The following is a 27,910-nucleotide window of genomic DNA, read 5'->3' on the forward strand; positions in this document are numbered from 1 at the left end:
TGGAGATGTTCTATATCTGCTTGTCCATTATTGTATCCACTACCACATATGGCTGTTGATTACATGAAATATGGCTAGTGTGGATGAGGAATTGAATTTAATATTAGTTTTTAAAATTAATTTAAATTTAAATAATCACATTCTGCTTCTGGCTATGACATAATAAAGGTAATCCTTACCTTTCCAACTGAAACAGCCAAAATGTGGGCAAAACTTATAAAACAATGGTTTTACAGTCCTGGAATTAGGCACTGAAGGGCAGAGATCCCTGAGAATGGGAAACAAATGAAATGAGTCTATGATTATGCTAGCTTACTGCCTTGAGAAAATTCCAGGCTTGGATCAAAGAGGAGACATTCATGCAAAGTCTAGAGGACTTTCTGAGTTGAAGAAACAAGAGTGGAGAGTGAAAGGGGAGCCATGCTGGATGGAGTCCACCGAAGACTAGAGAGGAAAGCATTCAGCTGTTTACTGATTAGGGCATGCACATGAGGAAGATACCCCAGGTCAAAGAAAGAATGACCTGAAAGGATTAGAGGTGCTTAATTGAGTGCTGGCACTCAAGCAGCAGCAGGAATAGTGTCTGTTCCTATCAGCCAGACTGGAAAATCTCAAGATTCATGTGGCATTGGGGAGAGTACACATAAGGGTCTTATCTCAACAGTGGGGAATAATTAGCCCTAAGTTGAGCACTACTTCACTCCCTCCTAAAATATCTTAAAAGCAAGTCCTTAAAGGATCAGACTGTTTCTAAATAACTGTGACCCAGAACAAAACTCAAGATTTATGGGCATACAAAAATATCCAGCATCCACCAAGGTAAAATTCAGAATGTCTGATATCCAATAAAAATTACCAGGCATGCAATAAGAAACAAGAAAATTTGACCCATAATGAGGAGATAATCAGTCAGTTAAAACCAAATCAAAACTGACAAAGCTGTTAGAATTAGCAGGCAAAGACATTAAAAAAGCGTTGTTACAAGTAAATTCCATAGTTTCAGAAGAGTTAGAGACTTGGAAAACGGGGAAAAAATCCAAATCAAAGTTCTAATGATGATAATTAGAGTGTGTAAGATGGAAAATGTACTGGGTGGCATTAATGACATATATATTACAGAAGAAAATATTAGTGAACTTGAAGACCTAATAATAGAAATGATCCAAAATGAAGCACAGAATAAAGAGAATATTTTTTTTACAAAATAAAGAGAGCGTTAGTGAGTTGTGGGACAACTTCAGGTGACCTACTATATATTAATTGGAGTTCCCAAAGGGGAAGGGGAAAGAGAAGAAAATATATTTGATGTAATTATGGTTGAAAAAATTTCAAATTTGATGGAAATTATAAACCCACAGATCCAAGAAACTTAATGAAACCCTTTTAAAAGAAACATGAAGAAGAGTACTCCAAGGCACCTCATAATCAAATTGTAAGAAGACATTTGAAGTGGTACTCATTGAGCCAAATACTGAAATAAAATGATCCATCAACCTAGAAATTGATACCCAGCAAAAATAGCTTTCAAAACAAAGGTTAAAACTATTTTAGACATACATTTTTAAGAAAAAATGTTTAAAATATAGTGGTTTCATAATATAGATAAAAGTATACTAGGTGACAACAATAGCACAGAAGTTGGTGTGGGGGAGAAATGGAAGTATACTATTGTAACAGTCCATATTGTATGTTTAGTGGTATAATATCACTTGAGTGGAGACTGTATCAATTTAAAGATGTTTACTATAAACCCTTTAAACAAAGAAGCCAACAATGGAGAGAAGATGGAATCATTAAAAAAAACTGAGTTGATTCAAAAAAGGCAGAAAGGAAGAAAAAAAACCCAAGAAACTATAGAAAAATAAATAGCAAGATGATAGATTTAATTCTGAACTTACCAATAATCGCATTAAATGTAAACAATCTAAATATGCCAAATGAAGAGGTGGAGATTTTCAGATATGATACAAAAGCAAGAAACAGCAATATGATGCCTAGAGGCAGTGAACTTCAAATATAAATACCAAATCAGTTAAAAGTAAAAGAATGGAAAACTAACGGTAATCAGAAGTTACTGTCAGATGAAATAGATTTCAGATTAAAGACTATCATCAGAGATAAAGAAGGTAATTTCATCATGGTAAGGAAGATGTAATTCTAAATGTTTATGCCCCTAGTAGCAGAGCTTCAAAATACGCCAAGGAAAAACTGATAGAACTGTGAGGAGAGATTGTGGAGATACCTCCATAAATACAGCAGGATATTTTGATAGCTTCTCTCAATAATTGATTGAACAAGTAGACAAATCAATAAAGATTTAGAAGATTGGAACAACATTGTCAAGCAGCTTGACCCTCTGCCCAGCAACAGTTGAATTCACATTTTAAAAAAAATGTACATGGGCTATTTACCAAACATATGGAACATATTCTGGGACATAAAGTAAGTTTTGATAAATCTGGAAATAATCAAGTCATACATATAAAGTATTTTCTGACCATAATAGAATAAATAACTCAGTAACAACAGAAAGATAGCTGAAAATCCCCAAGTATTTGGAAGCCAAATAACACACTTCTAATTAAGTCATGGATCATAGAAGGGAGCAAATCAGAAATTAGAAAGTATTTTGAATGGAACAAAAATGAATTCCCAACTTATTAAAATTAGGACACACAGCAGATCTAGGGGGAAATTTATAACATTGTACATCTATATCGAAAAAGAAAAAAATCTTAAACCAATGGCCTAAATTCCTACCTTTAAGAAACTAGGGGAAAAAAACCAAAGCAAACAGAAAAAAGGAATTAGTAAAGATTAAATTGAAATCAATGAGGTAGAAAACAGAAAAATAGAGAAAATCAATTAAACAAAAGCTCATTCTTTGATAAAATCAATACAGTTAATAAGTCTATACTCAGACTAATCAAGAAAATAGGATACAAACGGCCAGTAGTGGGAATGAGAGAGGTGACATCACTACAGATTCTACAAGTATTAAAATAATAATACGGAAATGCTGTATGTTATTGATAATGATATGTTCATTATCTTGATTATGTTGATGATTTTAAAGATATATACCTATGTGAAAACTAACAAAATTGTATACATTAAATATGTTAATTATACCTCAATAAAGCTATAAAAAATTTTAAGTAGCCACACGTATAAAGAGTAGCTACAGAATTAGACTGTGGAGCAGTATTCTGTAAGTTCCTTAAGGGTTAGAATTGTATTTAAATATCTTCTTTATGGAGCAGGTACAGAGTAAACATTTGACCAATATTTGTTTAATAGAGGAAATGCAAGATACAACTAACAGGGTAGAACATGGATATATCACTTACCTTCTAAGGATCTAAGTTTCCTAATATGAAAAAATATATTACCTGAAGGTCCTTTTAGCTCTAAAATTCTATAATTTGAAACACAGAGAAAATCTTCTTCATAATTTAATTGCAGATTTACATTTATTTGGAAAAACACTCTGTTGAAGTTACAATGTTTAAGAAATTAGCATAATTAATTTAAAAAACTTTGAAAACTGTGTGTTACTAAAAATGAAATCCTTTCTTTAGCATCTTTGACATAATACTGACCATCTTTCTAAATAAAATTCAAAAATTTTCCATTGGTTCTGTTGATATGGTCCTCTCGTTTATCCCTTATCTCCTCAGTGTCTCTACTAACAAGTCTGTGCTTCCTTGATCACTTTGTATAAAACAACCACCCCTACTCGCCTGCATTTTATTTCCTTATCCTGCTTTGTTTTGCTCCAAAACTCATCACTGTCTGACATACTATTTCAATATCTTCTCTTACCTCACTAGAAGATAAGTTCCAGGAGGGCAAGGACTTTGTCCATTTTGTATACTGTTGTAAGTTTTAGAATAGTGTCTGGCACATAGTATGTGTTCAGTAAATATTTCTTGAATGAGTTGATCAATTGTACTTTAATATTCCTTACATGTTTTCCCCTGCTTGCACAGATTTTCATATCTTAAATCTCCGCTCTATGAAAGAGGTCAGCTCCAAATATTGGTAATTTGAGAGATTTCAAAAGATCTACCTGTTTAAAAACAAACTTTTTTCCAAGCTTCTATCTCTGGATGAGGTTTTTATATCTAGATCACTTCCATGAATAACAAAACAAAATAAAAACAATCTGCCGAATGCCTGACACTTTGCAGCATCGTCTCATTTAATCTTCCCAACAATTCAAAGTGAGGTAATGTACTCACTTTAGTGATAAGGGATCAAAGGCTTAGGGAAATTATATAAAGCATCAGAAGTCACATAAAATTAGATTCAAACCTGTATTTGCCTTATTCTAGAGCTTGAGTTTTTTTTTTTTTTTTTTTTTTTAGAGCTTGAGTTTTTAAACATTATGCTCTTTCCCAGTTTCAAAGGTATTATTTGTAAAGATAATCGTTAGTTTAATATGAGCACAGATAGGTTTAGCATATGAGGATAGAGCATAGCAACATTTTGAGGGAAAGGGACTTTGGAGTTTTCTTTGGAGAAAGTAGAGAGTGTGGGAAAGATTTTTGGGACACTTCTAGAGAGGTTTGTGAGTGGAGTCTGCGAGGGGAATGACTAGTGGAGAGAAAGAGTGAAACATTGAAAAATTGGGAAGGTTGGCATTGCCCAAAGGGGATACAAGGAGAGGAAAATAAAAACTGAGTTTTGTGATCTGGAGCATTGGCTGGCAAATTATAGCCAGAAAACAAACTCACTTGGACTTTATAATTGATTGGTCAATAAATGAAAATTATTCCTCATGCTTTAAGTTACATTTTCAAAATAGTGATATGAACCTTATGCATCATGGATAGGGTATTTTTGAAGGCGCGAGAGAATGGAGAGGAAAAGAAGGAGAGAGGAGAGGAGGAGAGTGTGTGCATGTTTATTAGATTTTTAAAAATAAATTTATTTATATATTTATGGTTGCGTTGGGTCTTTGTTGCTGCACGCGGGCTTTCTCTAGTTGTGGCGAGCAGGGGCTACTCTTCATTGCAGTGCGTGGGCTTCTCGTTGCGGTGGCTTCTCTTGTTGGGAGCATGGGCTCTAGGCATGTGGGCTTCAGTAGTTGTGGCACTCGGGTTTCCGTAGTTGTGGCTCATGGGCTCTAGAGCACAGGCTCAGTAGTTGTGGCTCATGGGCTTAGCTGCTCTTCAGCACTTGGGGTCTTCCTGGACCAGGGATTGAACCCATGTCCCCTGCATTGGCTGGTGGATTCTTAACCACTGCTCCACGAGGGAAGTCCCTATTAGATTTTATATACTTTATATATTAAGAAAGATTTTATATATTTTATATAAGAAATTAATAAAAGTAATACTTGTTTTATAGTAATTGATACCCATCCTTTTTTTAAAAGTTTAGTTTATTTAAACTAAAAAAACATGCAGCTCCCCCATTTCTCCTATCCATCACTCCCCTGCTGCCTGCAACCACTACTCTGTTCTCTGTATCTGTGAGTTTGGTTTCTTTTTCTCCTTCTTCCTTCTTTCTTCCTTATCCCTTCTCTCTTCTTCCTCCTTCTTCACCTTCCACATATCAGAGATATTGTATGGTATTTGTCTTTCTCTGACTGAATAAAATAAGTCAGTTTAGTTCATCCATGTTGTTGCAAATGGCAAGATTTCACTCCTTTTTATGGCTGAATAATACTCCCCCCCCCCCCCGTGTGTGTGTGTGTGTGTGTGTGTGTGTGTGTGTGTGCACCACAATTTATTTATTCATTCATCCACTGATGGACACTTAGGTTGTTTCCATATCTTGGCTACTGTAAATAATGCTTCACGTATCTTTTTGAGTTAGTGTTTTCATTGAATTCTTTGGATAAATACCCAGGAGTGGAATTGCTGGATCATATGGTAGTTCTATTTTTACTTTTTTGAGGAACCTCCATACTGTTTTCCATAGTGGCTGCACCAAGTTACATCCCCACCAACAGTGCACAAGGGTTCCCTTTTCTCCATATCCTCACCAACACTTGTTATTTCTAGTCTCTTTGGTAATAGCCATTCTAACAAGTGTGAGGTGATGTTTCATTGTGGTTTTAATTTGCATTTCCCTGATTCTGAGCATCTTTTCATGAACCTGTTGGCCATCATATGTCTTCTTCGGAAAAATTTAGATCTTCTGCCCATTTTAAAATCAGAATGTTTGTTCTTTTGCTATTGAGTTGTATGAGTTCTTTATATATTTTGGATATTAGCCCCTTATCCGATATGTCATTTGTAATTATTTTCTCCCATTCAGTAGGTTGCCTTTTCATCTTGTTGATGGTTTCCTTTGTTGTGTAGAGCTTTTTAATTTGATATCACACTTTATTTTTGCTTTTGTTCCTTTTGCTTTTGGTGTAAGATTTTAAAAAATCACCATGACCTATGCTTACCAACTGTGTTTTCTTCTAGGAGTTTTATGGTTTCAGGCCTTACATTCAAGTCTTTAATCCATTTTGAGTTAATTTTTGTGTGTGCTGTAAGATAGTAGTCCAATTTCATTCTTCTGCATGTAGCCATCCTATTTTCCCAGTACCATTTTTTGAAGAGACTGTTCTATCCCCATTGTATATTCATGGCTCCTTTATCATAAATCAATTGACCGTGTATGCATGGGTTTATTTCTGGGCTCTTTTATTCTGTATCATTCTCTATTCTGTTTATATGCCAATACCATACTGTTTTGATTACTACAGCTTTGAAATGTAGTTTGAAGCCAGGGAATGTGATGCCCATCCTCTTTTGGGTTGGTAGGTTTATATATTTCTAAGTCATTCAGATTGTATTTATAATGCTTATCTTAAGCCAAGGTGGCAAACCTATCAAGCTCAATTTGTAATAGCAAAACTATTATACTTTCCTTAAGTCAACTAGAAATTGTGTTGGAAATAGCTAAACACTATTTTGTACCATTTTTGTTTTCATGGTTCCTTGTGGTCAGTTTTTAATAGTTGAAGATTGTTCATTTGTCTATGATGTGAGGCCATTGACAATCCTTGTGTTTAATTTACACTCTTATTGTTAACATAAGAACACAGTTTACAACTTCCGTTTTACTGATTTAAAACAATTTTATGGAGATCCACTGTGTTGGCATAACTAAGCTTTTGGTAAGGACTTGGGTTTGAATTCTTTCCATATACATCTTAGTAATATACTTTGTGTTTCATATGACGTGTTCTAGGGAAGCTTCTTTAATCCAGATTTATTGTGTGTTCTGATGCTTGCTTTTAGAGGAATTTATTTTTTTATAGGGAGTCTATATCCCATACAGGATGATTATATTTTTAGGAGCTTTTCTTATTGATTACAATTGGTTGACAACTGGACTGTGTTTTATATTTTAAAAGTCTGGTCATCTTGATATAATAGTTAATAAGCTTTATGATTTTTCTGCTGACTTCACTATTTAAAAGCCATTGTCTCTGTTCTTAGGTTACTTGCTTCTTGAGGAATTCTTAGATATAATTTTTTAAATAGGCTATTCCTTTTTGAACCCTGTTACCCTCTACCCAGCCTATACACACACACACACACACACACACACACACACACACATATATAGTGTTATATATATATATGTACACACATACATACTGTATAATGTTTATAATTTTATTTATTTATATGTGTGTGTAAATATACAGACTTATTATTGCCTTGATATGACTTATTTGAAAGGTAGAGAATGTGATATGTGTATGACTAGCTTCGTACATCTTTTAATTGTTTCAGGTACAAGATTTAATAGTGGGTATTTTGCTTTCTAAGACACACAAATGATGATGTCAGTGTTCTTTTGTAAGTAACGTATTTTCTCCTTGTTATAGGTCCTTTTATTCTGCATCACAGCTGCCATGTACATGTTCTTTTTCAGGTATGTTCTGTTATACCTATTTATTTTAATAGAAAAAATACTCTTCCTTTGTAATTTTTAAATCAACCGTGTAACTAAAGTGTTTTCTAAATTATTATGCCCCACAAGTGACATGAATTTTTGTTTGCTTTGTTTTATTTTCTAGAGTGGTTAGAGATAAGTCACTGCTCCTTAGTGAATAGAGAAAGAGAGGGAAGGAAGATGTGATTTTTCACATTATGCTTATAAGTTCATCTTGGAAAACTGAATATGTAAATTAATAGTCCTCAGATCTTGAAAGGTGAATTTCTGTTTATTGTGGACCTCATTTTAGATATTCTTCGCTCACCTTATAAAACAATCAACATTTTAAATTTAAATGAGAAAAAAGTGATGGTAGGGCTTAATCTAAGTCTTTTACGAACGTAACCTAGCATACTAATCACTGTCTGTAAAATATCAAGTTAGTCCATTATGTCAGAGTTGCATTTTTCATTGATACTGAGACTCTGAGGAATGTGGGGGAGTGTTAGGATGGCTCAGAATTTTAATGCCAGTAAAAATGGTACCTATCATTGTCATACAAACACAACAGTATGGGAGTTGGATTTTTGATTAGGAAGAGCCCACTCCTTCATTATCGTCATTTTCTGTAATACCAGTAATTCCTATTTGTTTCACTCTTATTAAACTCATTTGAATAGACTCTTTCTTGATTTTTCTGGATATAGGCAGAATTCAATCACAGCAGGAAGTTCTAGGCTTTTAAAATTAAAATTTGCACTTGAGGGCTTCCCTGGTGGCGCAGTGGTTGAGAGTCCGCCTGCCGATGCAGGGGACGTGGGTTCGTGTCCCGGTCCGGGAAGATCCCACATGCCACGGAGCGGCTGGGCCCGTGAGCCATGGCCGCTGAGCCTGCGCGTCCGGAGCCTGTGCCTCCGCAACGGGAGAAGCCACAACAGTGAGAGGCCCGCGTACCGGAAAAAAAAAAAAAAAAAATTGCACTTGATTGACAAAAACAGTTATGGATTTTAGTAAGATATATTTAGTAGATATCTTTATCTTTTTTTGTTTAACCTAAATAAGGCAATTCAACCATAGCAGAATGTTTAAACAACTAATTTCCTGTCAGAACATTCTAATAAATACTTGATAAGCACAATGATATAATTTGAACTTCCTTTAACTATAAAAAATGTTATATGCAAGTATAAAATGATGATGGTGCTGTAATTTTTCTTGTAAAGGACAGACAAGCTGTTAGAAGGAAAAAAATGGATGAAGTTTTTAAGGTGGGAAGGACGTATTCATGATGGAGTGCATAGTATTCTATGTCAGTTATTAGCGACTGAAAAATCGTTGCAGCTATCTGGGGGTCTTTGTGAAATTGTATGACCTACTATTTTTAATATACTTTCATATATACCTTACAACTCCTGTAGTCTCTTTTGTATATTCTAGCAATTTAGGGGTTTGGTAGGGGAGTTAAGAACAATGACTCTTTCATTTCATCAATTGCCAAAGATTTCTTAATGGTATTCAGACACATTATTAGGACAGTAATGCAAAAAGTTCAAGGATTTATCTTTATGCTGTCTAATCTGAAGCTAAAGCATACCTAGTGGGAGAAATGTAAAAAAAAAAGATAAAGACTTAGAAACATATCTTTTGTTGGCATGCACAGGAGGAAATTACAGTATCAAATAAAATTTATTTTGTGTGTGAAAATTCCTAACAGACCAGGTAGTTAAGTGAAACAGTCCTTCCCAATATAGCACTTATAGCATATTTGATCAACATTTAGCATTTCTTAGACATCAGAAGTTTTTGAGGTTTAAAAAACAAATTGTCTTGAATATAGTGATAATGCCCAATGTTAGGCATGGTCCTAGGATATTATACTTTGAAAACTGCTGCCATCAAACTAGTATTTTTGGTGTAGAAAGAAAATCAACCCTATAAATATGTATTTTGGTGCAGAGCTACGGAACCTTTTCCTGTTTCAGTCACAGAGTCTAGGTTAAAAACAACAATTTAAAATACTTTCCAGAAGGCTCAATACAAGGTTTTAGTGCCAAGATAAACATTTTCAATTTTCTGAGGAAAGGGGTTGTTTTTCTCCAAAAAGAAGCACTATCACCAAATTCCTAGTGTTCTTGGCAGAAGTTAGTTTGAATAACTCAACAAAAGAGGTTTGGTAAATGGTAAAATAAGACCATTTATAAAGTACTGCAACCGAAGAAAACAATGTTATATGTTTGTCTGAACTCTAGCAAGTGTTTAGAATGAACAATAGCAGTTAGCAAGTCTAATTCCATTAGAATATTTTATTTTTAAAATTCAAACTTTATTTTAAATATATTGTAGATATTTGAGGACACATTTATTCCATTTATTAACAATTATTTTAATTCTAGTTGCATGAAATTAGATCAGTAAATATCAAATGATATTGTCCCTATGACTCCATTTATAGTAAACTTTTTTAAGAAGAGGATAAAGGAAACATTTTATGTTAGAAATGTCAACTTGTGTTTTTTTGGTTTTTTTTTTTTTGCGGTACGCGGGCCTCTTACTGTTGTGGCCTCTCCCGTTGCGGAGCACAGGCTCCGGATGCGCAGACTCAGTGGCCATGGCTCACGGGCCTAGCCACTCCGCGGCATGTGGGATCTTCCCGCACCGGGACACGAACCCGTGTCCCCTCATCGGCAGGCGGACTCTCAACCACTGTGCCACCAGGGAAACCCCAACTTGTGTTTTTATCCTAACCCACAAATGGGAAAAAAGGAAATGAGAACCCCCTTTCAATAGAGAGAAAAATGTGCCAATTTTATTTTTTTTAAAGAAAGAACTTGAGGAAGTAGTTCCATAAGTAGTTTCTAAAAGTGACATAGGATGTGATGGTTATAGTATGAATTTAGTTAAAAAGCAACACAGTGTTCAGAGTATTGAAACCATGGTTATTAAAATGTGTAATGAAAATGTCTTACTTTTGCATAGCTCTTAATAGTTATTTTACAGGTATAGTTCTTTTCACATACATTATCTCATACATGGTGATCTTGATTTTTAATCTGTATGCCAAAAATATGACTTATATTCAAATGGAATCCTGGGAACACTTCAGAGGCTTGGGTGGAGGAAAGGTAATATGTGAAGAGAAAGTGTTTTTCAGTTTTTTGTTCCAGTTCTTAGCCAGCTGGCCATCCGGCCACCCAGCCATCCAGCTGTCTATTGATATAAATTGGGGTACAGTATTTTGAAGAGTGTTTTGAAAGAAAAAGGCTCTCAGTTCAACCCCAGGGGGCACTCTTCATAATAGTTCTGCCTCCTTTGTTTAAGCATTTTATTATTTTGTATGTTATTGTCACAGCTTCGCCTCAGGGCATGTCTGTCACTATCGGTTCAGGCCAAGCAGGAGCCATAGTTGAAAAGTTGATAGAATAGTTTGCCTAATGCATCTCTTTAAAACATTTCTTTATTTCCAAGTGTGTATTTATGGGTAAAGCAACCTAATTTTTTTTTTTTAAGTAAAAGGATTCATCATAATTATTGATTCAGGCTTGCTTAGGATCTTCCCAACAGTCATGTGGAGAAAAGAAATGAGTTTCTTTTGAACCACCAGCTCTTTTTTGTTTTAATTGAGAAGCAAAGGAAAGAATCAGCAATAACACAGACACTACAACAAAACTGTTACACTTAATCCTGCTCACAAAAAAACAATGAAACATGCAACCCTTTTAAACATTGTTTTATTGGTTTTGTTTTCAGCATTAGTGATCTGTGTATGAAGAACACTAATATTTTAGAAAAATGAAATAATTGAGCTTCATTTTTCTTTAATTTAAAATAGTATCATAAAGTGTATTATGACAACTTTGATCCCATCTTAGTGAGTGCGTAGCTAGAAATTCTTTCCACCTGCCTGTGCAAAGGCAGCAAACAGTTTGTTTAAACATGTAGATTGAAAGGCTCAGACTTGTCATAGTAGATAATCTACAGACTATATATGACTGATTCACAATAGACCTACCTTAATCTGCCCTAAACATTGGAAAGCATTGGATTTTTAGTTAGAAACCAGTGCAAATTAAAGTTTATTGTAGTTGTGTTTTATACACATATATTTTTAATATATATTTAGAAACAGTATTGATGACTGCTATTCCATGAATTTGTGCTATTCTGTGAAGGCAAAAATAATAAACTATTTCATTAGTCTCAACATACGGATATAGTATTGTTGTTGTTTTTTTTTTTTTTCTTTTTTGCGGTATGCGGGCCTCTCACTGTTGTGGCCTCTCCCGCTGCGGAGCACAGGCTCCGGATGCGCAGGCTCAGCAGCCATGGCCCACGGGCCCAGCCGCTCCGCGGCACATGGGATCCCCCCAGACCGGGACACGAACCCGTGTCCCCTGCATCAGCAGGCGCACTCTCAACCACTGCGCCACCAGGGAAGCCCTGTTGTTGTTTTTTAATTTACGAAAACGACACTATTTATTGGCTGGACAACCTATAGTTCTTGAGTGAAAGACATTTATGATTGTCCTTGAATCTGTTTACATGAACTGTATCTTTGAACTAAGAAAAAGTAAAGAACTTTTGATCTGGGTCTTTCAACCATTTACTCATTTTTTAAAAATCCTTTATAAATATCAATTAGGTTCTATTTTTTAAAGTATTGCCTAAAACTACACAAAAGTCCAGTCTAGAAAATTATATATGGCATTTAGAGTTTAAGTTTTCTTCAGGTTTGGGAGAGTGTGCCCTAAATAATTAGATTTTTAGTTCAAGGAGATTACTTCCAGCAATGCAGAGAATGAATTAGGCGTTTGGAGGGGGCATAATAACAGGTAATGGGAGGACACTGCTGCAGTTGTTCAGGAGAGAAATGGTGAGGGTTATCACTGAGGGTTATGGTAATGACATGATGAAGAGTTGATTTATCTAAGACAGGAGGATTGCTGCTTGGATGAGGAAGAGCAAAACACTAGAAGGTGAGCAAATTAGAAAATGTGTGGAAATTACATACAGGTTTAGCAAAGACTGAGACTGAGTTGCTTTTAGGACGTTCACATAGAGAAATACAGATATCATTTGTATATTTGGAGTTCAGGAGATAAATAGAGGCTATTATTTTTTTTTTTTTTGCGGTGCGCGGGCCTCTCACTATTGTGGCCTCTCCCGTTGCGGAGCACAGGCTCCGGATGCGCAGGCTCAGGGGCCATGGCTCACGGGCCCAGCCGCTCCGCGGCATGAGGGATCTTCCCGGACCGGGGCATGACCCCGTGTCCCCTGCATCGGCAGGCGGACTCTCAACCACTGCACCACCAGGGAAGCCCAATAGAGGCTATTCTTGATTGTCACACTAGCAGTTTGATGTTGGACAAATTATACAACTTCTCTATACCTCAGCTTCTTCATTATTAAAAAGTGTAAATTGCTATATGGACCTCATAGGTAGGATTGTGAGAATTACATAAGAAGCAACATCTTTCCAACTTTTTTGGATGTCACCCAAAATAAGAACTACCTTTATTTTTTGTGACCACGCCATGCGGCATGCAGGATCTTAGTTCTCTGACCAGGGATCGAACCCGCGCCACCTGCATTGGAAGTGTGGAGTCTTAACCACTGGACCGCCAGGGAAGTCCCGGAACTACCTTTTATATTGTGACTATTCATGCAGACCCATAAATTTCCCAGAATAGTATGTAACCTTGCTACGTGTAATACATTTGGATATTTTCTATTCTAATTTATTTCATTTATTTAAAAAGCTGTTTCGGGCTTCCCTGGTGGTGCAGTGGTTAAGAGTCCGCCTGCCAATGCAGGGGACACGGGTTCGAGCCCTGGTCCGGGAAGATCCCACATGCCGCGGAGCAACTAAGCCTGTGCGCCACAACTGCTGAGCCCGCGCTCTAGAACCCGCGAGCCACAACTACTGAGCCCATGTGCCATAACTACTGAAGCCCGCCCTCCTAGAGCCCGTGCTCCACAACAGGAGAAGCCACCGCAATGAGAAGCCTGCACACCGCAACGAAGAGTAGCCCCCGCTCGCCGCAACTAGAGAAAGCCCGCGCACAGCAGCGAAGACCCACTGCAGCCAAATTAAAAAAAAAAAAAATTATATTAAAAAGCTGTTTCGATCCACTAATGGGTAACAACCAGCCATGTGAAAAACTACTGGACTAATACATGTGAGCACCTAGCACAGTGATTGTTATCTTAGCAAAAAAAATAGAGCTGCGAGTAGTGATTGTTGTTTTTAAACTAGGAAAGAAAGTTAATTAAAATAGAGAACTTGAGGAATGAAATTATATTTAGTGTTAATGATGTAGACATATGCAGTAAGGTAAGGGTTAAGAGCTGTTTCTTTGCTCTAGCAACCTGGTGATCAGTGGTAACCTGCTAGAGAAACTTCTGTAGTTGAGTTGGGATAGTAGATTGAGAAATAAATGTGACATGTTGTATACTTTAAAATACAATTATATTTGTCAATTATTTCTTAATAAACGGGAAAATTTTTTTAAATAAATAAAAGAAAATGTAAAAAAGTGTGAGATGTGGAAGTAGAATGAGTATAATAAACTCAAAAAGTTTGAGAGGAGAAAGACAGGGCAAGTTGTAATAGGATTAAGGGTTTTCCTTTTGTATTCCTTCTTTTCTTTGTCTATTTACTTATTTAGACAAGAGAGACTAAGTGGTTAAGAGAAGGTTGCACAAGCAATAGAGATTGACAAATTGGGGAATAGGAAAGAAAAGAGAAATGGTCTAAGATTCAGTCCAAAATGTCTACATGCATGGCTAGATTGTTAAACCTACTTATCTGGAAGAGATCATGATAAATGATTAAGAGGAAATTGAAGCTTTGTTTGAAAGCCTTGGACACACAGTTTAAGTGAAAGAGGACTGATATATAGAAAAGGTAGGAAGTAGAAAAATCTAATGCCTTTGGCTTCCTAAGTTCATTGTCATTCTTAAAAGGTGAGTTTTTAATGAGTCGACATGGGCTTGTGAAAGCAATATTCCTCAGAAAATATATGCAGGTGGAACAAGGTACTAATGTAGTTGGCACCCAAAACCAGTCAGCTTACTAAAAAATGCAAAATCTGTCCTATGAAAAGAGAAAGTAAAGAGAATGTTAGGACTGTTGCTTTCTTCAAAGCAAATAGAAAAGGTGAGAAAACATAGGTTCATAAATGTTGTGAATCACTTCCTCCAAGAATGCAAGGCTTATTACCAGGTCACATGACTGTAATGTGAATTTCTTTTTGAGGGGAGAACATTATTCTGCCCGTTGGGTGAATGTTCTCCATCTATGGATGAAAGTTGTAGCAAGTCTGTTTTCACCTTTTGCCTGCTAGCCTTTGAGGTACTTGGGCTATGATAAAGAAATGGCTCTGAAATTTTTAACATATATAAATGTTTATTGCTTTTAGTAGAAGGCAAAGGGAAATATTGTATGGAGAAATGGTATGCACTTAAAAAGCAACTACTAAAGTAAGAACTTAATGGGACACAATCATGTCAGAAGTGGTCAGCTTCCTTTCAAAAACTTGTTGCAGTTTTCATGAATAACAATGACATTTATTACTGATCATAGAAAGCTCTTAGACTGGACTTTTGCTAATAAAAACGCTCAGATTGGAAGCAGTTAAGTTTAATTCCTTGTTTTACGAGTTATGAGGAATGCTATAATTCACTGTTTTCTTCACGCCTGACTCTTTGTTTCCATTATTTTCTACTGTTGGAGTTTTCCTAGAGCTAATCAAGGGGCAGTCTAAGGTAGCAGAGTTGGTTAAAAGCATGCACTCCTGAGCCAGACTGTGTCGGTTCAAACCCTCTCCATCTAACTTCTTTGTGATATTGGGTCAGGTGCTCAGCCTCTCTGTGCCTCAGGTTTCTCATCTTAAAGTGGGGATAATAACAGTACTCACCTCATGGGATTACTGTGAGTATTAAATGACTGCCACATTGTAAACTCTCAATAAAATTAGTTGTTTTTATTATTTAACTCTGAGCTGTAAAGGTCACATATTGTTTGATTCCATAGATATGAAATGTCCAGAATAGGCAAATCCGCAGAGATAGAAAGTAGATTTGTGTTGCCTGTAGCTAGGAGACTTTTGGGGAATGGGGAATGACTACTCATTGGTATTTTTTTTATAAACGGTGATGAAAATGTTCAAAAAGTAATTATGACGATGGCTACACAGGCCTGTGAATATATAAAAAGTCATTGAATGATACACTTTAAATAGTGAGTTGTATGTGAATTATATCTATTAAGCTGTTATAAAACTCTGATCTGGAAATAGATCTTTATCGCACAGCGGCATGGTGTTTCTGTGTTATCACCATTTAACATTCCTCTGGTTGCCACATCTCAGGGATGCTACTGTGTTTTTGTGGGTACATAGGCATTTCTTGAGAGAGAACCCCAGGAAACTTAACTTCTTCTCAAGTGTATTTGAAGGAGGAGTGTTCCCATGGAGAATGACGGACAAGTGCACCACAAAGCTTGCCAGCCTTCTTTCCAGAATTGTCAGAACTGCAGTTTAAAATATGCATACTCTTAGTTCTGAGACACTACACTTTAGAATTAGAAGGGAAGTAATGAGGAAGCTTACAGTAGATGCCACAAGTTTATATGAGGTTGTTATTACAACATTGTCCTAATAAGACGGAAATTTGTCTTTGATACTTATGAGTTAGGGTGTTTTTTACTTGGTAATAATATTTGAAAAGTACAGTTTAAAAAGAGTTTATAGCCCGGAGATGGAAACAACCTAAGTGCCCATCATCGGATGAATGGATAAAGAAGATGTGGCACATATATACAATGGAATATTACTCAGCCATAAAAAGAAACGAAATTGAGCTATTTGTAATGAGGTGGATAGACCTAGAGTCTGTCATACAGAGTGAAGTAAGTCAGAGAAAGACAAATACCATATGCTAACACATATATGGAATTTAAGAAAAAAAAATGTCATGAAGAACCTAGGGGTAAAACAGGAATAAAGACACAGACCTACTGGAGAACGGACTTGAGGATATGGGGAGGGGGAAGGGTGAGCTGTGACAAAGCAAGAGAGAGGCATGGACATATATACACTACCAAACGTAAGGTAGATAGCTAGTGGGAAGCAGCCGCATAGCACAGGGAGACCAGCTCCGTGCTTTGTGACCGCCTGGAGGGGTGGGATAGGGAGGGTGGCAGGGAGGGAGACGCAAGAGGGAAGAGATATGGGAACATATGTATATGTATAACTGATTCAGTTTGTTATAAAGCAGAAACTAACACACCATTGTAAAGCAATTATACCCCAATAAAGATGTTAAAAAAAAAAAGTTTTATAGGACTGCCAACGAAGACTAATTTCAGAAATATCTGCAGACATGGTATAATATCAAATGTCCTTATTAGGTGGAGAAAGACAAGATTGAAAAATGGAGATACATTTATTTATCTGAAATGTTTAGGCTTTTAGTGAATATATTCTCACGTCTCAGTCTAATGCATTACTGCTGATCATCAGAATGCCCTTTAAATACCTATGAAGTCTACTGCTAATACATTCCAATTGGGTTTGAATGGAAATTAAATTGACAGTCTTTGGAAATATACATTATCAGTTCACAACCTGATTACTATATTTTGAGTATGTATTTCGTAGATTGTATTTGATTATATAGTGATATTGATTATATTTTGAAGAAGAATTTTGCTGTATTTTCTGTTTATTTTGGGGGAGGTGTTTCAAAATCACTGTCCTTCTCATGGAAATTTATTGAAATGAATCGAAGGACATAGAAGGAAATATTAATATTCAATTAATACATCATATTTTTCCTTTTTCATGATCGAATCTAGATTTTTTTTCAAGAAATCACAGATAGCAAAAATGGGAAATATTTGGATTGATTCCAATCTGTATCCTTAAAACGTCAAATAAAATATCCATGTATGAAGCCTACTTTTCATGCCATGACAGCTTACTAGAACAGTGACAGCCTACTAGAAGAGGAAGTATATCACAGCTGCCCTGAGCTGAAATTCACAGTAAAACAATATTTTTCCACCATTATCAATTTTCAGCGCAGATTCTGTTTCTCGTGTGTGACTGAGTCACTGAACCAGGAAGTGTTTACCTGCAAGGTGAACTAGTCTAAATGGGAGACGCTTTTAAGTTCTATAATTTCAGCTGGAGTCTTCCCTAGAGGAAGGAAAAAGTGGGTCTCCTCCCTTTTTTATATTCTCTTGTCAATCACAAAGCCTCTTTGTACTGGTGGGGCCTTGATGGTGACTGAGTGCTGGCTGTTTGTCATGTTCCTGTCATCCTAAAATAAAAGAAGAACATAGCTTTGGGTTCTCAGGCCTTAGAGAATAAGTTGCTTGCGGCAGCCCAGGACCTCTGAATCCAAGCTGCCCTGGAATGCTTCTGAAGAGATTTGTTCACTGAAATGGAGTATGTAATTCTTACGGTTTTGAGCTCGTTGGGCATGTTCAGAAGAATAATGATATTCAGAATTAGATGATGGAGAGCAGTTGAGCTCATCACGTTGATTTCTTCTATCACAAAAACATCAAGCTCTAATATTAGCACAGTTGCTATCCTGACTTCTTTTTCTTGCTTGAGTGTTAAAAAATGCTTTTGGAATTGGATAATTCCCAATCCTGATATTTTGGACAAACCTTCCTCGCAGGGTGTCATTATAGGATATTTTCAGGGATTCTTATGAAAAATGAGACTCTCCTCACCTCGTCTTGTAAAATCAGCAGCAACTTCTACTGGTAGGAAACATGTAGGGAGATTTATTACAGCAGGCCAACCGAATTGAAGTTACTTGAGTTCTGAGAATTTAAAGATCATTAAAGTTTTTGATCACTTTATTGAAGTTATTATCGATTTCTTTTGGATTTTAGCTTACATCTCTCATAGTCTTTTATTCTATTTTAATGATTAGAAGAACTGTGTGAATGAAGGTGATATGGACTGATGTGGCTTTCACCTTGAAAGAATATAGGCCTTAAGAAATTGTATTACTTTTTTCGTTATTTGGAAAAGCAGAAATAGTATCTATAAGGATGAAAAAGAAAGGTTTTGTTATCAAATGAAATATTTCTTTTTACCGATTCCGAAGTATGCACTTGTTAATGTTCAAGACATATGGACTGTTACAAATGTAAATGTCTGATGTAAGGGCTCTAAAGGAGTTCTCAAACTTTAGTGTGCATGCAGATCATTTGGGGAATCTTATTAAAAATGCAGATTATGGTTCAGTAGGTCTGGGCAGGGTGTTAGCTTCTGCATTTCTCGGTTCCCCGGTGATGCCAGGGCTGCTGGACCTGGGGTCACACTCTGAGTAGCAAAGCTGTGAGTCACATCAAGAAATAAATGATAAAATTTTCCTTAAAACCTGCAACTAAAAAAAAAAAAAAATCCAGAGAATTTAATCCCTCTGCCTCTCTTGCTAACCAGTTCTAGTAGTTCACAGCATGAAGAGTCAGGACATATTTCCCAAATATCCCAAATCTCTAATAAAAGGGAATGGGCTCACCCTAAGGGCCTTTTCTCAGTTGAAATAGAAAACAGCTATTCATATAATCACTTTAGATGCTTGAAGATTATTAGGTCTCCTTTTCTCCCTCTTAACTTTCTTCTCAGCATCAACTTCTTTCAGAATTTTAAGATGTAGTTTACTTTTTTTACCCCAGTTTTAACTGCACGTTATCTATGTAGGGTAAAAATGATGAGTCTGTTATTCAATAGGGGAATGGATGAGAGACTTTTCTGATCTAAAAGTTAGCAAGTCTCCTCTTTTTTTAAATAATTTGTTAATTGTACAAGTAATACACTGCTAAGTTCTTTCAAAAAATTCAAATAACATCAGTGTATATAGTAAAAAGTGAAAGTTCTTTCCCCCTTTATCCAACTCCCTCTTCCTGCTTCTTTTTTCATTCAAAACTATCTTGACATTTTGGTATATATCCCTCCAGAATTCTTTCTAGACATATCTATGTACCTATGTCTATATTTATTTTTTACAATAGGATCACATATTATGTATTTTCTGCAGTACTTCTCTATTTAATAATGTATCTTAGGGTTCTGTCTATATGTCACTATATATGAATCTACCTCATTGTTTTTAGGTGCTGCAAAAAATTATAAATCTATAAGTAATACTTGAAGCCCTATTAATGTTTATACTGTTTGCAGTTTTTCACTATTACAAACTGTACAACTGTGAACATTCTTTTAAAAATATCTTTGTGTGCATGTTCCATTGTTTCCGTAGGCTGGATAGTTACCTACAAATGGATTCTCTGGGTCAAATATACTGGACGTATTTAATTTTGATAAATACTGCCAGATAGTCCTCCATAAAAGGCACTACCAATCTACTTTCCTTCCGAGAGTGCTTGTTGACTCCCAATCTTAGTTCATGTCAGTGATTTTTACTTGTCAATCAAATAATCTAGAAGGTAATGCCTCATTTTTGCCTTACTTTGTATTTCCCTGATGACTAGTGATGTGGAATGTCTTTTCATTGGTTTATTAGTCGTTTTTTGATTTCATGCCCTCTACCCATTATTTATTTTTTAATTTTTTGCACTGATTTATAGGAGCTATATGCTCCTATAAATTTATATGCTATTAATATTTATTTTTTCCTGTTTAGTGTTGTATCAGTCAGCAGTTATGTAAGCAACAACCGTAAAATTGTAGTGGCATATAACAAACAAGTTGGCTGGGTCAGCTCTGTGCCCCATTGCAGGTCTGTGAGTCAGTTAGGGCAGTTCTGCTTTGCATGTATTCATACTGATGTCCAAGCTGAGGAGACAAAAGCTATTTAGGGTAAGCTGTCCTCATGGCAATGGCATGAGATTTGTTTTTTACTAACAGCATCTCCAAGATACTCATGCATGTGTACTTTAAGTACTTCATTTCACCCTAGCACAGACAAATATCTGCTCATTTACCAAGGCATTTTGTTTGAGTTGGAGTTCCCCAGCTAGGGTTCTGAGTTGTTTTTGTTGTATAAATCATACTTATAAGGTATTGTCTTTCCAAAACAGTAAACTCAGTTTCCATGGAAAAAACCTTTTTTTCCTTTTTGGTTTATGTAATATGTAGGTCATTTACATAATTACATTAACCAATACAAATGACATAAACACGTTTGGGGATAAGCACAGCTGATTCTTGGCAAGCATGTAACTCAACTAGTGTGAACTGACGTATGTGGTCATATTTAATAGTGGTGTTTTATCTTCCAGCAGTCAATGTGAATGTTAGAACATTTTACAGAGAAAATAGAGAATCTAAGATAATTTATCTTATTAAATGTAATCTCTTAAATGGAGATTGCATAAGAGAATTTTTACTGTAAAGAGCACATTTAAAAAATATTTACTGGGCTTCCCTGGTGGCGCAGTGGTTGAGAGTCCGCCTGCCGATGCAGGGGACGCTGGTTCGTGCCCTGGTCTGGGAGGATCCCCCATGCCGCGGAGCGGTTGGGCCCGTGAGCCGTGGCCGCTGAGCCTGCGCGTCCAGAGCCTGTGCTCCGCAACGGGAGAGGCCACAACAGTGAGAGGCCCGCGTACCGCAAAAAAATATATATGTATATATTTACTAACATCTTTTGTCTCTGCAGTACCATCATCAACTGTCCTCTTTTCCATTCTTTGAGGATTTTTTTCCAATGCCTTAAAGTCCTCAAGATTTGGTTTCTACTTTTAAAAAAATTGGGGTTTTTTGCATTTTATTTATCCTAGTAGAGCCAAACTTCAGAGTCATACTTTTATGATAGGAACCAATTTATATATTTTACATATATCTTGATGCTTATTTATTCTAGCCTAAAAATAACTGAGGCTCAAGAATTCATGGCATATATGCTGATTCAGTGTTATTTTCAGTGAGTTTGATATGTTGCAAAGTTTCATAAAAGTATTTTCCTTTCAAGTGAATAATACCAAGACTTAATGTTTCAGAGGATCATAGATTTTTAGAGTGGGGAGCAAATTAGAGATTATGTATAACAACATTGTCACTTTTCTGGTGAGGAAATGAAATCTCTGAGGATTTTTGTGATTTGTCTTAGCTCATTCAGTGGTTAGAAACTGAGGTAGAAGTAGAATTTTGAATAATTTACTTTAAATACCATAAATTATTTCAAAACAGTCGAATATTTTGAAATTTATGTGAAGAACATAGCAAAAGATTCAGTTATTTTTGTACTCTTAAATACAAAGATTCAGGGTTTTCTTTTGTTTGTTTGTTTGCTTTGTACTCTTAAATACTACAGTGTGATGGAAAGCCTTTTTGAGAGAGAAATTAAATTAAACAGAAAGACCTAGAAACTGAGGAAGATAGAAGTTTGTTTAAAATTTTGTTAATGGATATTTTGGGTTTTATGTATGAAATAGGTTTAACTATATGAGAAATACCATCTCATGGGATTATTCATCTTTCTATTTAAAATTATAAATATTTCTGATTGCTGTTATTAGGGATCTTTGGAATTCCTTTCTTGTGACTAGATTTTAAACCAGAAAGGAGGATAAAAGCTACTTTGTAGTCACATGGCTATGCTTTCTGTCTCTGTGTTTCAATCTCTTTCTCTCTCCCTCTCTTCCTCTCCTCCCTCCCTCTTCTCCACCCTGTTTCTTTTCTTATCTTTTTGGTTTTGTTTTGTTTTCTGCTTTTTTTGTTTTAATACAGAATGTCAAGGAAATAACTAGCGTTGCACTAAGGCACTTAACGTTAAGTATTCATCATATTAAGTGTGACAAATGTGTGTATGACTAGTATTTTAGAACAGAATTAAATTTATGTTACTACTTCCTAATACATTATTAATAATTTCTTAAGAGGAAGAAACTCTACATTAGCATATATTTATAATCATCTCTGATCTTTTATCGTGAATTGAACACTGCTTCCTTTATGAAACGTAAACAGATATGTATTAAAGCTTTATTTGAACAGCTGTTTGTACATTTTAAGGATTTCAGTTATTTTAATTTCTGTAGTGTATTTCCAGGCTTAGGCTCACTGGATATAGTCAACTGTCATTTAAATTCAATCTTCTAAATTTAAGGTATATTAATTTCATGTAGGAAATCAGAAACATCTTAAATTTTATTCTGTGTTTATTACCTTTGGGAATGTTGTTTTATTTCTAGTATTGAAGTTCATTTTTTTGGAAAAAATAGGCTAGGTTTCCAAAGAGATTTATAAAAGGGGGTTGTTATTTTTTAAAGCTGTGAAGTACTTGAAATTTCATGAGTCTGAAACTATGTTATAGAATATAGGTTTGACATTCTTATTTTTCAAATCAAATTGGCCACAGTAATAAGAAGCTACAATTGAAATATGAAACTGTGACATAAAGCAGAAATTGGAATGTTACGAACAGCTGTTGTCATAAAAGAGATCGACTAGAATTTTACTGTGTGTCTAAAACATTATCTTCCCACAAGTCTCCTTTTTTAGCTTGCTGAATATGAGTTCTAATTCTGCTCTGCTTAATCTCATTCCAGCAGTCAAATATTATTTCTTCTTGTTCCGTACATGAATTAGATAGATATTAGGGTGATCATATGTACTTTGTATAGGTTCTGTTTTGTCTAAAAGTGTTCTTTCCAAATCGTAATTCCTTTGGACTTAACTGTGTTTAGTGGTTAATAATATCCAGATCTGCTCCAGATCTTGACCCCTTGCCCTATTTCTAACCCTATAAAGCTGTGTTCCCTATTCTTGGCTGTTGAACCTTTTGTTTAGATTCAGCATATCTCTTCTTTCCAGCATCTTCTTCCCACTTTGTTCACCTGTCAGTTATGTCTTCTCTGTAAGGGGTCAGCTACAAAGTGAGAGTGATTAGACAGACCACATTTTGGGCACATCACACTTGCTTTCAGCATCCAATTTTATTTGGAGCATAAAGTAATGAAAAAAAATGCTAATGTACCCCAAGTTGAACCTGTCTATATTCTCACATATTTGTAATACTTTTCTGTAGGAAATATAGTGCAGAAAGTCAGATTTCTGGGTACGTAGCATAATTAGGAAAAGTTTAAAATTCTTATGGGAAGAGCTAACAACACAGTAGTGAGAGAGATGAATATGATGAATCTGAGGAAGAGATATTTATCTAGATTTTATCAGCTTTGAAGGAGTCATTTATTAAGAATTTTACATGTAAGTCGCATAAGCTCGTATGACTTAAAAAATCCACCACACTGGGGAATTAGCTGAGAGTCCAGTGGTTAGGACTCTCACTGTCAGGGACCCAGGTTCCATCCCTGGTTGGGGAACTAAGATCCTGCAAGCCCCATGACGTGGCCCCCCCGCAAAAAAAAATTGCACCATACTAGTCTGTGTCTCTCATAGCTTCAGAGCCAGTTTGCCCCTATCTTGTAGTTGAAAAGATCTGTGGATAGTGGGGCTTTGATGAAAAATTAAATAGTTATGGCTAGCTAATATTTACCGAGTGCTTACTGTGTACCAGGCACTGCACTAAGTGCTTTATAAACAGTTTTGGGTTAATCCTCACCACTACCCGCTACCCACTAGGGTAGGTACTGATATTTTCTCCCTTTTACATGTGAGGAAACTGAGACTTTGAGAGGTTAAGTAACTTGCCAATGATTGTATAACTAGAAGTAAACAGCTTGGATTTGAATTGGGGTCTTTCTAACCTCAGAGTCTATTCTCTTCATTTCTCAGTCCACCTGACTTGACCAGTAGTTCCCAATCTTTTTGACGTCATGCCATACATAGAAAATGTTAGTGCGTGTCTTTACAGCATAACGGGGAAAACGGCTGAGGCTGCCTACAGCCGCAGGTCCTGGGCACCCCAGAGGTCTCCCCTGCACCCCCATGATGTAAAGTCAAAGTAAGGAGGGGATTAGGACTTAGTCGTGTCATTCAGCCGTTTGCTGCAGGTACACCTCCTGGGAAGCTCTGTTCTGCACTCCGGCGCCTCACTGGGAAGCGAGGGTGAGAGGTAAGTGACCTTTTCCCCGAGATCACAGTGCCTCCAGCTCCCTGTCATCACAGGCCCGGTAGTGGGAGCTTGCATGGGTGATGTGTTTGAACAGTTCTGTGAAGTTCCTCTTTCTCTTTTATTTTTCTATCTGCTATAGTAATAACATAGTTGATGGTTGGATTTTTTTCACTCAGGAAATATTTATTATTGAGTATTTACTGTGTGCGGTGCTGTGTGTTTTGGTAATTAAAAAGATTCACAGTCTGCCAGAGGAAATATTTCTTGCTATAGTCTGGACGTTTGTATCCCCCGCCCCCTGCCAACCAAATTCATATGTTAGAATCCTAACCTCCTAGGTGATGGTATTAGGCTCTGGGGGCTTTGGGAACTGATTAGGTTATAAGGGCAGAGCCCTCATGAATGGGATTAGTGTCCTTATAAAAGAGGCCCAAGAGCGATCCTTTGTTCCTTCTGCCTTGTGAAGACCCAGCAAGAGGGCACCATCTATGAACAGGAAGCAAGCCCTCACCAGACACCCAATCTGCTGGCGCCTTGATCTTGGACTTTTCAGCCTTCAGAACTTTTGAGAAATAAATTTCTGTTGTTTATAAGTTACCTAATCTATGACATTTTGTTAAAGTACCTTGAACGGACTAAGACATTATACATAAATTACTTTAATATGGCATGTGAAGTGTCATAACATAATGGCATGAACAAAGTGCAACAAACAGGAAGGGTACTGTGATTAGTTTTTTTTGTTTGTTTGTTTGTTTTTTGCGGTACGCGGGCCTCTCACTGCTGTGGCCTTTCCCGCTGTCCAGACGCGCAGGCTCAGTGGCCGTGGCTCAAGGGCCCAGCCGCTCCGCGGCATGTGGAATCTTCCCGGACCGGAGCACGAACCCGTGTCCCCTGCATCGGCAGGCGGACTCTCAACCACTGCGCCACCAGGGAAGCCCCTGTGATTAGTTTTAACTAGGAAGCGTAGCGAATGTTTCTCTAACAAGTAACATCTTATCAAAGCGTTGAAAGATTAATAAAATGTAAACACAAGCGGTCAAGAGGTTGGTGATGAGGACAATAATGCAAATATAGTTGATAGCATCAGCAAAATCTTAGAAGTTGGAACGCTTATAACTAGTTTTTCATGTTAGAAAGAAAGGAAGGGAGAGGGGGAGAAAGGGAAGGAGAGGGAAAAAGAACCCTTCCCTTTGGTACCTTATTTCTTTGTTCCTCTTTCCAGGCAAATTTCTCAAATAAATTATCCACATTTGCTGTTTGGCCTTGTTAAGTGCCACTGTAATCTTATTTTCCTCTGAAATTGATCTCCCTGAGATCATCAAAGACACCCTGTAACTAAACCTAATGGACACTTTATATTCTTATCTTACAAGGTCTCTCACCTACTTATGAAATTGTTGCCCACTTTTTATCTCTTAAAACGCTCTTTTCCTTAGTTTCCATGAAGTCATGTTCCCTTGATACTTTTTCTACTGTCTAGTCACTCCTTCGTCTCCTTTTCACTCTTCTCTTTTAAAACTGTATATTCCCTTAAGTATTTATATATTCAATATTCTTCTCTAGGACTTCAGCTTTTCTTACTTTTTATATTCTCTGTGAGTAATCTTACGTATTTGTATGGCTTCAATGAGCATTTGTATACGGATGACCCCCAATCTAGATCTATATCTCAGATTCCTCCTGAACTTCAGGTCCAAATATTAAACTGCTTCCTTAATTGTTTCACAGTCCCTCAAAATAAATTTTTCAAAATTGAACTTACTGCCTCTGCTTCAACCCTTTTCCTAAACCCCTTCTCCACCGAACTCTATTTTTCTTCAAGTGTGAACGGAAATGCCACGTACTCATTTGCGTCTAGGTGGAAATTTGGCCAGCATTTCAAACTTCTCCTTGAGTATTCAATCACAGAGAATTATCTGTTTTACCTCCTTAATATATCTTGAATCCCTGAGACTCTCTCGGTGCCCACTACTGGTGCTGTGCTCCATAATCGAGGCCTCTGTTGCCCTGGTTACCACAACTGCCTTCTCATAGGTCTCCACACATCTACTATCTCTCCTGTACAGTTTGTTTCCCAGCTATAACCAGAGAGCATCCCAATCCTATGCTTCCAGTTCAAAGCCATTCAATGAATGTCTTGCCCTCAGAGTAAAGTTCTAAACTCTTTCAGATAATTTATAAGATCTTTATAAAGGTCCATTTAGGGGACTAGGAATGAAGGAATTGGAGTCTATTTCTTAGATTTGAATACCACTTACTAACTGTGTGATCTTGGACAAGTATCTTCCCTTTGCCTCAGTTCTTTGCTTGTGTTAAAATGGATTGATAATAAGACCTAGGATTATTGCTAGGTTTGAACGACTTGGTAGATAGTAATTAGAGAATAAATGTTAACTCTTATTATTGTAATTGTTACCTTACCCAAATATATTATTTTTTAAAATTCAATCTTATGACATCACTTATCATCATTCTCTGGTTAGAGCACAAGAATTTCTGTGACTTCAGCATATGTGGGGAGCATGTGGTAATCAGTGTTCCTTATAGACACATACTAGCAAAAACTAAATGGTTTATATATGCTTGGTACCAAATGAGAGAGTAGACGATTGAACACCATAGTAGTTCAAAAAAGGAAAAAGATATTTTATGAAAATTTGATCTGTCCTTTAAAAGGATAATCAAGGTAGTAGCAGCTGCAGCGGCTAATATTTATTGAGACCTTACTATGTGCCCAGCACTGTGTTAAGCACTTTACGTGCATTATTTTCCTCAAAAGAGCTTTAAGAGATATTATTTGTAGCCCTATCTTACGGATGAGGAAACTGAGGCTTAAAAGATTAGACAGCCCTATCAAATGTAGAGCTAAAATTCAAATCCAGATAGATGACAAAGAAGTTCTCCAGTTATTCATGCTTTAAAATGTTTTTCTGTATTTGTCATAAGTCTTCTGAGGCAATACACACACACACACACACACACACACACACACACACACACACACACACACACA

The 27,910-nt window shown here is 36.3% G+C and overlaps 1 protein-coding gene across 1 annotated transcript in view; it reads left to right on the forward strand.

Moving 5' to 3' along the window:
* The window catches only part of TMEM135 (transmembrane protein 135), a 250,688-nt gene that overhangs the window by 161,510 nt on the left and 61,268 nt on the right, over window positions 1-27,910 (forward strand). Inside the window, exon 6 of the mRNA XM_027083624.1 lies at window positions 7,844-7,890. Within this exon, the coding sequence (XP_026939425.1) occupies window positions 7,844-7,890 (47 nt within the window). The remainder of the gene's footprint in view (window positions 1-7,843; window positions 7,891-27,910) is intronic.

The sequence above is a fragment of the Aethalodelphis obliquidens genome, unplaced genomic scaffold, assembly GCF_003676395.1.
Source record: "Aethalodelphis obliquidens isolate GAN/ISIS:26980383/991018 unplaced genomic scaffold, ASM367639v1 scaffold50, whole genome shotgun sequence".
NCBI lineage: Eukaryota > Metazoa > Chordata > Mammalia > Artiodactyla > Delphinidae > Aethalodelphis > Aethalodelphis obliquidens.